At 45.8% G+C, this 10,075-nt stretch overlaps 1 protein-coding gene across 1 annotated transcript; it reads left to right on the top strand.

Annotated features, from left to right (window-relative positions):
* The first annotated feature begins 2,887 nt into the window (after nt 1–2,887).
* Nucleotides 2,888–8,509, top strand: LOC149119107 (heat shock transcription factor, Y-linked-like). The gene is made up of 3 exons (XM_089325266.1): nt 2,888–3,400; nt 3,830–4,333; nt 8,504–8,509. Exons 1-3 carry the CDS (start codon nt 2,888–2,890, stop codon nt 8,507–8,509), a joined length of 1,023 nt encoding a protein of 340 aa, XP_089181392.1.
* Nucleotides 8,510–10,075: the final 1,566 nt, after the last annotated feature.

The following is a 10,075-nucleotide window of genomic DNA, read 5'->3' as shown; positions in this document are numbered from 1 at the left end:
GCGTGTACCCGCCTGTCCGTCCGCCAGAACCTCGCCCTGTAGCTTGGCCCTGCCTGCCCTTGTCTGGCAGGAGGAACGCGCAGGAGGAGCCCAGAACCTGTCTTCTGCGACGCTGCCTGCCCGCGCCCAGCACGGGCGGGACAGGCCGGACTGTTCCTCCTCATCCAGCAGAGCCAGTCAGGGCCGGGCAGAGGGCGAGGTTCTGAACCTAGACCTGCGCCTCACTCGTCCAGGGAGGCCAGGCAGCCACCGGCGAGGAAGGAGGTGGCGTTCTGAGCGCGCACTGGAAAAAGTCATTAGCGGCAGTGCAGAGGGCGGGAGGAGGCGCCCTCCGGCAGCTTCCGGGTCGCGTTAGGGGCAGCAGGAGCGCTGAGGGGGTGGGGTGCTGGCGGGAGACTGACAGATTCCCCGTCCAGTCAGGGGCAGAAGGAGCGCCAAGGGAGTGGGGTGCTGGCGGGAGACTGACAGGATCCCGGTCCAGTCAGGGGCAGGCAGCACCGCCAAGGGGGTGGGGTTTAGGCGGGAGACTGACAGGTTCCCGGTCCAGTCAGGGGCAGAAGGAGCGCCAAGGGGGTGGGGTTTAGGCGGGAGAGTGACAGGATCCCGGTCCAATCAGGGGCAGGCAGCACCGCCAAGGGGGTGGGGTTTAGGCGGAAGACTGACAGGTTCCCCGTGCAGTCAGGGGCAGAAGGAGCGCCAAGGGGGTGGGGTGCTGGCGGGAGACTGACAGGATCCCGGTCCAGTCAGGGGCAGGCAGCACCGCCAAGGGGGTGGGGTTTAGGCGGGAGACTGACAGGTTCCCGGTCCAGGCAGGGGCAGGCAGGGGAGCTAGGGATGCGGGGTTCTGGTTGACGACGGGCAGCTTTTGGTCCGAGTCAGGAGCTGGCAGGGGAGCCAAGGAGGTGGGGTTCTGGCGGGAGACTGACAGGTTCCCCGTCCAGTCAGGGGCAGAAGGAGCGCCGAGGGGCTGGGGGTTTAGGCGGGAGACTGACAGGATCCCGGTCCAATCAGGGGCAGGCAGGGGAGCTAAGGGGGTGGGTGTCTGGCGGGAGACTGACAGGTTCCCGGTCCAGGCAGGGGCAGGCAGGGGAGCTAGGGATGCGGGGTTCTGGTTGACGACGGGCAGCTTTTGGTCCGAGTCAGGAGCTGGCAGGGGAGCCAAGGAGGTGGGGTTCTGGCGGGAGACTGACAGGGTCCCGTCCAGTCTGGGGCAGGCAGGACCGCCAAGGGGGTGGGGTGCTGGCGGCAGAGTGACAGTTTCCCGGTCCAGTTGTGGGCCGGCAGGGGAGCTAAGGCCTTGGGGTTTGGGCGCAGACTGACAGGTTCCTGGTCCAGTCAGGGGCAGGAAGGGGACCCAAGGAGGTGGGGTTCTGGCGGGAGACTGACAGGTTGCGGGTCCATCAGGGGCAGGCAAGGGAGCTAAGAACATGGGGTTATGACTGAAGATTGACAGGGTCCGGTCTAGTAAGGCCAGGCAGGGGAACAAAGGAGATATGGTTCTGACTGCAGACTTACATGTTCCTGGTCCTTATGGCCTGGCAGGGAGGCTAAGAGTGTGGGGTTCTGGCCTCAGACTCACAGGTTCCTGATCCACTCATGGGCAGGCAGGGGAGCAAAAAGTTGGTGTGATGGCCACAGACAGACAGGTTTCCAGTCCCATCAGGAGCAGTCTGCGGACCTAAGGATGTGGGGTTCCTGTTACAGATTGACATGTACAGTCAATGCTACTCAGCACAGCCACAGGAAGTTGGGTTCTGGGCACAGGCTGTCAGGTCTAGGTACCATCAGGGCCACACAGGGCAGCCTCAGGGAGTGAGGTCCTGGCAGCAGACTGACAGGTTCCCGGTGAAGTCAAGGAAGTGGATTCTGGCTTCAGTACAGTAGAGATTGCTGAACAAAGTAACTCCCTGCATCCAAAGCTTCTGTGCTGTAAGCCCCCCTGTGACTCCCTGTATCCAAAGCTTCCATGTTGTATGTAACTCCGTTTTCCTGCTGATGTAGCCCTTTTTCCCTTTAAAAACTCTCCCTAAGAAAGATCGGGGCCTCACTCCTTCCTCTGCTGTGCTGGTTGGTTGGATGGGGTCCCTGTCGCGGCTTGTACTCCTGAATAAACCTTGCTTTTGCAGTTCGGTGTGATCGACACTCTGGGGGTCTCTGCAGGGATCTAATGATCTGGGCACAGCATACTTTTTGGTACCCAGCAGTTGAATTATTAATAAAGACCCTCCACGACATTGAGAAACTGAGGACTGGATGACTTCAATGCTGAACATGATCCAAAGAAAAATTGATTCCAATTGTTCTCAAGCTTTTGAAAACATGGATATTATCCCAGACTCCTTTTATGAGGCCAGCATCACCTAATTCTAAAACCAGAAAAAGATACAATAAGGAAAGATAATTATAGAGCAATGTCTGATGAATATAGATGCAAAAGTCCTCAACAAAGTACGATATAATTAAATCCAACAATGTATCAGCAAGAATGTGCATCAGGACCAAGTCAAATTTATTCCTGGCATGCAGGAATCATTCAACTTATGAAAGTTTAGTAAAGAATGTAGCTAGAAAGAAGGGAAAACTTCTAATTTAGGCATTTTATCCATTTTATTTAACCAAAATATTTGCTGCGACAAGACTTTGCAACATGTGTATTGTGTAAATTATCTGTGAATGTTTTATTTTAACTTGTTTTGCAGGGAGGAAAACCAACATTAGGCAGAAAGTCATATTTGCATTGCTAAGAGACAAGTCCTCTTATGATGTCACAGTAACTCAGGACCATGGTGATGGCTGACATCAGCTAGTCTTGTGTAAGTCTACTAAAGCAACATTTGAGGCCTCAGTTCTCAAAACCAGGCAGAAGCCAAAGAAAAATTTATTTGAGATGGCCCAGGTTCCCTCAGAAGTTCAAGGTGTCTCTCCTCAGAGTGGAACAACTGATTCAGAAAACACCACTGAAGCTCCAGGCTGGTATCCCACAATTGATAATGACTTGGATTTAAGGTCTGTAGTTGAAGAAAATGCCTTTCAAGCTTTATCTGAAGGACCCTTGATAAAAAGACCACGCTATACACTTTGTATGTCTGACACCCCAGAAGGGAATGATTTTGTTTCTCTGACCTTTCCTGTAAAACTTTGGAAGATAGTTGAAAGTGATCAATTTAAGTCAATTTGGTGGGACGAAAATGGGACTTCTATTGTGATAAATGAAGAATACTTTAAGAAAGAAGTGTTGGAAAGAAAGACCCCTTTTAAGATATTTGAAACAGACAGCATGAAAAGTTTAGTTCGACAGCTTAACCTTTATGGATTTAGAAAAATACGACAAGATTTCCAAAGCTCTGCATCCCTGACTGACTTTCTGGAAGAAGAAAACAACATACCTGTTTTTAGCAAGGTATTCAACATATTCACTTACAACTAATGTAGGCATCACAACTAAGTTTAGTTTGTACCTCACTTAATATATTTATTTATGGAGTAAGACACAAAGTTTAAAATTAGCTGGATCAACATTAAATTTTTATGAGAAGAAAGTTTGAAATTCAAAAATATAAGCAATGTTACTAGTTATTTTGAATCTTATCAATGAGCTCCACACAAAGAAGTTAAGGTCAGTTTAGTGGAACGGTTATCATATTTAAATGTTTGCTAACTTTTACATTTAGGAATAATCAAGTTTTATTTGTTGTAATTATGTTGAACCTGATATTTTAGATTTAATAATTTTATCTATTCATTTATTCATAGATTGCATATATTCATATATATTAATTTGTGACTCTTGGTTTGAAGTATCACTAAATGCTTTCTCCTTTGGTTTCAGTTACTGTTCTATCAGAATCCAAATTTTAAGCGAGGATGTCCCCAACTTCTAGTAAGAATGAAGCGCAGAGTTGGGATTAAACACACATCTCCACCATCTGCTTCTTTAGTTCACAATCTTGACAAGACATACCACAGTGCAGGCGAGTATGTGCATACTCAAAATCCTAGCTCATCTACAGAAACTAATGAAGAAAGGTTACTTTCAACTTCTACAAATTTAAATGTGCCTCCTACTAGCCACAGAATTGCTAATTCAAATGATCCAGTGACAAGTAATATTTTGACTCCATCATCAACTTTAATTGCACCATCAGTACAATTTGTAACAAATCAACATGCTCTTTTAAATCAAATGACCACTTCTCATAGGCATTCATATAGCACCTACTCTCAAGCACATGGCCATATCCTGAATGTTGTGACAACTACAACTTCTATTTCCCAATTTCAAATATTGTCTCCTGTACAGAATAATTATTTTGGACTGATGGCAAACCGTCCTGTTTTTGCACCTAGACATCCTTCTTTAGCAACAATTGTGGGTCCTTTTTCTAGCACGTTAACAGCAAGCAATCCATGGTTCACTATGCCAATGATAGCTAGTAGAACTGCTGCCTCCCCGCCAATGTCAACTAATCAACCATCCTCAATATACCAATATCCTAATTTTAACTGACCTTTGACTAAATGAAAATTAGACACGGAAAGGTGTTATGTTCATCAGTTCTGGAAAAATAACTGAAATTCTATTACTTGAACAATAAAATGACATGTTCAACTTTATGATTTTTTTCTTTTCAAAATATAGTTTTATAGTAAATATTTTATATTGACAGGAGACTAGTCTGCTATTAGTTGTATAGTTTATGAAGTTCCAGTCATTTGATATGAAACTTCACATTGAATATTTGAAAGTTAACTTTATTTCATTTTATATTTTATAAAGAAATGTATTAATACATTGCATTCTCAGGGTCAAAGCAAATGCATTAATAATTGCTAGAACATAATTCTATTCAATTTTTTAAGTTAGTCTGGTTTTTTTGGTAGCTTTTATTTAATCAATATAAATTTCCAAAGTACAGCGTATGGATTACAATGGCTTCCCCCCCATAACATCCCTCCCACCCACAACCCTCCCCTTTCCCACTCCCTCTCCCCTTCCATTCACATCAAGATTCATTTTCGATTCTCTTTATATACAGAAGATCAGTTTAGCATACATTAAGTAAAGATTTCAGGCCAGCGCCGCGGCTCACTAGGCTAATCCTCCGTCTAGCGGCACCGGCACACCGGGTTCTAGTCCCGGTCGGGGCGCCGGATTCTGTCCCGGTTGCCCCTCTTCCAGGCCAGCTCTCTGCTGTGGCCAGGGAGTGCAGTGGAGGATGGCCCAGGTGCTTGGGCCCTGCACCCCATGGGAGACCAGGAAAAGCACCTGGCTCCTGGCTCCTGCCATCGAATCAGCGCGGTGCGCCGGCCGCAGCGCGCCGGCCGCGGCGGCCATTGGAGGGTGAACCAACGGCAAAGGAAGACCTTTCTCTCTATCTCTCTCTCTCACTGTCCACTCTGCCTGTCAAAAAAACAAAATTAAAAAAAAAAAGATTTCAACAGTTTGCTCCCACACAGAAACATAAAGTGAAAAATACTGTTTGAGTATTAGTTATAGCATTAAATCTCAATGTACAGCACACCAAGGACAGAGATCCTACATGAGGAGTAAGTTCACAGTGACTCCTGTTGTTGACTTAACAAATTGACACTCCTGTTTATGGCATCAGTAATCACCCTAGGCTCTAGTCATGAGTCGCCAAGGCTATGGAAGCCTTTTGAGTTTGCCGACTTCGATCTTGTTCGGACAGGGTCATAGTCAAAGTGGAAGTTCTCTCCTCCCTTCAGAGAAAGGTACCTCCTTCTTTGATGGCCCATTCTTTCCACTGGGATCTCACTCACAGAGATCTTTCATTTAGGTGTTTTTTTTTTTTTTTTCCAGAGTGTCTTGGCTTTCCATGCCTGAAATACTCTCATGGGCTCTTCAGCCAGATCTGAATGCCTTAAGGGCTGATTCTGAGGCCAGAGTGCTGTTAGGACATCTGCCATTCTATGAGTCTGCTGTGTATCCTGCTTCCCACATTGGATGGTTCTCTCCCTTTTTGATTATATCAGTTAGTATTAGCAGACACTAGTCTTGTTTGTGTGATCCCTTTGACTCTTAGACCTATCAGTGTGATCAATTGTGAACTGAAATTGATCACCGGGACTAGTGAGATGGCATTGGTACATGCCACCTTGATGGGATTGAATTGGAATCCCCTGGTATGTTTCTAACTCTACCGTTTGAGGTAAGTCAGCTTGAGCATGTCCCGAATTGCACATCTCTTCCCTCTCTTATTCCCACTCTTATGTTTAACAGGGATCACTTTTCAGTTAAGTTTCAGCACTTAAGAAGAATTGTGTGTTAATTACAGAATTCAACCAATAGTAATAGAACAAAAAAAGAAAAAATACTAAAATGGATAAAGTATTACATTGTACATCAACAGTCAGGACAAGAGCTGATCAAGTCACCATTTCTCACAGTGTCCATTTCACTTCAACAGGTTTCCTCTTTGGTGCTCAGTCAGTTGTCACCGATCAGGGAGAACATATGATATTTGTCCCTTTGGGACTGGCCTATTTCACTCAGCATGATGTTTTCAAGGTTTCTCCATCTTGTTGCAAATGACTGGGTTTCATTGTTTTTGACTGCTGTATAGTATTCTATAGAGTACATGTCCCATAATTTCTTTATCCAGTCTACTGTTGATGGGCATTTAGGTTGGTTCCAGGTCTTAGCTATTGTGAATTGAGCTGCACTAAACATTAATGTGCAGACAGCTTGTTTGTTTGCCAATTTAATTTCCTTTGGGTAAATTCCAAGGAGTGGGATGGCTGGGTTGTATGGTAAGGTTATATTCAGGTTTCTGAGGAATCTCCAGACTGACTTCCATAGTGGCTTGACCAGTTTGCATTCCCACCAACAGTGGGTTAGTGTCCCTTTTTCCCCACATCCTCGCCAGCATCTGTTGTTGGTAGATTTCTGAATGTGAGCCATTCTAACCGGGGTGAGGTGGAACCTCATTGTGGTTCTGATTTGCATTTCCCTGAGTGCTAGTGATCCTGAACATTTAGGTTTTCTGTCTTCCTGGTTCAATTTAGGTAGATTGTATGTGTCCAGGAATCTCTCCATTTCTGATAGATTTCCCTGTTTGCTGGCATACAAGTCTGTGAGTCTAATTGGAGATCCTTTGAGAGTAATCTGACGTTTCTCTCTTGCACATTTTAGGATCTTTTCTTTATGCTTCACTGTGGTGAGTTTAATTACCACGTGTCGTGGTGAGGATCTCTTTTGGTCATGTTTATTGGGGGTTCTATGAGCTTCCTGTACTAGGATGTCTCTGTCCTTCTCCAAACCTGGAAAGTTCTCTGCTAGTATCTCACTAAAAAGGCCTTCTAATCCTTTCTCTCTCTCCATGCCTTCAGGAACTCCTAGAACTCGAATGTTGGTTTTTTCAATAGTATCCTGTAGATTCCCAACAATATTTTTTAGATTTCTAATTTCCTCTTCTTTTCTTTGGTTTGACTGTATGTTTTCCTGTGCTCTATCTTCTAAGTCCGATATTCTCTCTTCTGCTTCACCCATTCTGTTTTTAAGGCTTTCTAATGTGTTTGTCATTTGATCTATTGAGCTCTTCATTTCATTTTGATTTCTCTTCACTATTACACTTTCCTGTTCTACTAGTTTCTGTGTTTCATTTTGATTCTTCCTTAAAATTTCATTTTCACGAGAGAGATTTTCAATCCTGTCCAGTAAGGATTTCTGTAGTTCAAGGATTTGCTTTTGAAAACTTCTAAATGTTCTTATCATAAATTTTTTGAAATCTCTATCTTTCATTTCTTCTATCTCATCATCTTCATAATCTTGAATTGGGGTGTCTTGTTCATTTTGGGGGTGCCATAATGTCTTCCTTGATCTTGTTTCCTCGGTTTCTGCATTTGTTGCTTGGCATTGTGGATACTCTTTGGATGCTTCTTCCCTTGCTGTGGTGTTTTTTTCTTGTTATACTATGACTGTATTAAGTGGACTGTCTGCTTTTGATGGAGCCTTAGAGGCTTGAGATGGGTGTGGCCAGAGAGCCTGTTTGGTTCCTCAGGGTTAAGGGTATGCCAAAGGTGACACTCCCAGGTTAGGCATGGTAAATCTCTCTCTTTTTTTATTTATTATTTTTTTATTCAGAAGGGAAGTAATGCTGCACAGCTAAGCAGAATTGAAGGTAGTCAACGTCCAATCTCTGGCTCCTGTGGGTATAACATTCATCTGCTCTTTCCCAAGGACCACACAGGTAATCAGTAGAGGGATTTGTCTATGGAGAAAATCCTGAACAATCATACAACATTGAGTGGGAGAGAGGACCATCAGTACACACAGGTTGGGAGTAGAGCCACTGATGTTAGAGTAGAGGCTGTGATTACAAAGGAATGAGGCCCCAAGTGGGCTAGACAGGGTCTAGAAGAGTTACTAGTGGAGGACCTAAGGAAGCTGCTGTCTAAGCCACAAATAAGTTCTCTGATTGAGAGGCAAATAGAACCTGACAGAAGGGGCTTGATAATCTGCTGGGCTTTATGGTCCTGTCAGTTATGAGGCCCAGACTCATCTATCTCTTTACATGGGGTACATTTTAAGAGAGGTGTGAACCTCCTTGGGGAAGGCACCCTGTTGACTTCCATTACCAGCTGGCCTGGGAGGAGAGTTGGCCAGGTAAAGGCAGATGGCATCTCCAACAGGAAATTTACAGTTCTGCCTGTAATGTTGCAGACCCTGCTTGGCCACCCCTTCAGCAGCAGTGGTCACCTTGGAAGCTGGGCTGAGTGAAAGACTTTTCAGCTTAGAGCCAATAAGATCCATGACTCTCACCTGGGTATCCTTCAACTCCAGGGCAGGTCCATTTCCAGTGATCCAACTCTTGGCTGGCAGAGCTGCCAGGGCTTTTAATGAGCTGATTTCTATTAAAGTCCAGGCTTACCTCATTGAAAGCCACTGTGGTGGGCCGGCGCCACGGCTCACTAGGCTAATCCTTTGCCTTGCAGCACTGGAACACCGGGTTCTAGTCCTGGTCGGGGCGCCGGATTCTGTCCCAGTTGCCCCTCTTCCAGGCCAGCTCTCTGCTGTGGCCAGAGAGTGCAGTGGAGGATGGCCCAAGTGCCTGGGCCCTGCACCCCATGGGAGACCAGGAGAAGTACCTGGCTCCTGCCATTGGATCAGCGCGGTGCACCAGCCACGGCGGCCATTGGAGGGTGAACCAACAGCAAAGGAAGACCTTTCTCTCTGTCTCTCTCTCTCACTGTCCACTCTGCCTGTCAAAAAAAAAAAAGAGTTGCTTTATATCAGTCTAACAATAGTATCTGATATTTTGTGCGATGCCCTCTTGTTAGCCATTGATATCCTTTAAGTGAGTCTGTGTCAGGGCCTTTTAAAGCTTCATACAGGCAGGCGCCACGGCTCACTAGGCTAATCCTCTACCTTGCGGCACCGGCACACCAGGTTCTAGTCCCGGTCAGGGCGCTGGATTCTGACCCAGTTGCCCCTCTTCCAGGCCAGCTCTCTGCTGTGGCCAGGGAGTGCAGTGGAGGATGGCCCAAGTACTTGGGTCCTGCACCCCATGGGAGACCAGAATAAGTACCTGGCTCCTGCTTTCAGATCAGTGCAGTGCGCCGGCCGTGGTGGCCATTGTAGGGTGAACAATGGCAAAGGAAGACCTTTCTCTCTGTCTCTCTCTCTCACTGCCCATGCTGCCTGTCAAAAAAAAGAAGAAGAAGAAGAAGAAGAAGAAGAAGAAGAAGAAGAAGAAGAAGAAGAAGAAGAAGAAGAAGAAGAAGAAGAAAGAAAGCCACTGCAGTGGACTGGCCTGTTGGGTCTCTAATGGCAGATCACTGTACAGAGCTACATTTAATAGGCCTTCCACCCATCTTTACATTGCTTCTGAAGCCTAGCTCTCTTCCTTCCAGTTTTTGTTAAACCAGGCCAGAGGATGCAAGTCAAAGGGGGTGCTCAAGTCCCATCTCAAATCTGTAATTTACAGTCTGTAATTACAGACATGTTCTGATAAAGGTTTATTTCATGCCCATGAGGAAAGCTATGTCCTTACTTTAAAACCTTTCTGATCTGAAAGGGAGATTTTGACTGTTTACTGTGCTGATGGCAAAGTAA

The sequence above is a fragment of the Oryctolagus cuniculus genome, chromosome Y, assembly GCF_051225735.1.
Source record: "Oryctolagus cuniculus isolate XC-2025 breed Fujian yellow rabbit chromosome Y, ASM5122573v1, whole genome shotgun sequence".
Lineage (NCBI taxonomy): Eukaryota > Metazoa > Chordata > Mammalia > Lagomorpha > Leporidae > Oryctolagus > Oryctolagus cuniculus.
Note: the sequence above shows the minus strand (reverse complement) of the source record. Positions and strands in the feature narration are given on the sequence as shown.

What these genes read in the sequence shown, in the direction of transcription:
- LOC149119107 (XM_089325266.1), top strand. Translation starts at nt 2,888, where the DNA reads ATGGCCCAGGTTCCCTCAGAAGTTCAAGGTGTCTCTCCTCAGAGTGGA. An exon ending in ACATACCTGTTTTTAGCAAG is followed by an intron (nt 3,401 to 3,829) that starts GTATTCAACATA and finishes CTTTGGTTTCAG; the next exon opens with TTACTGTTCTATCAGAATCC.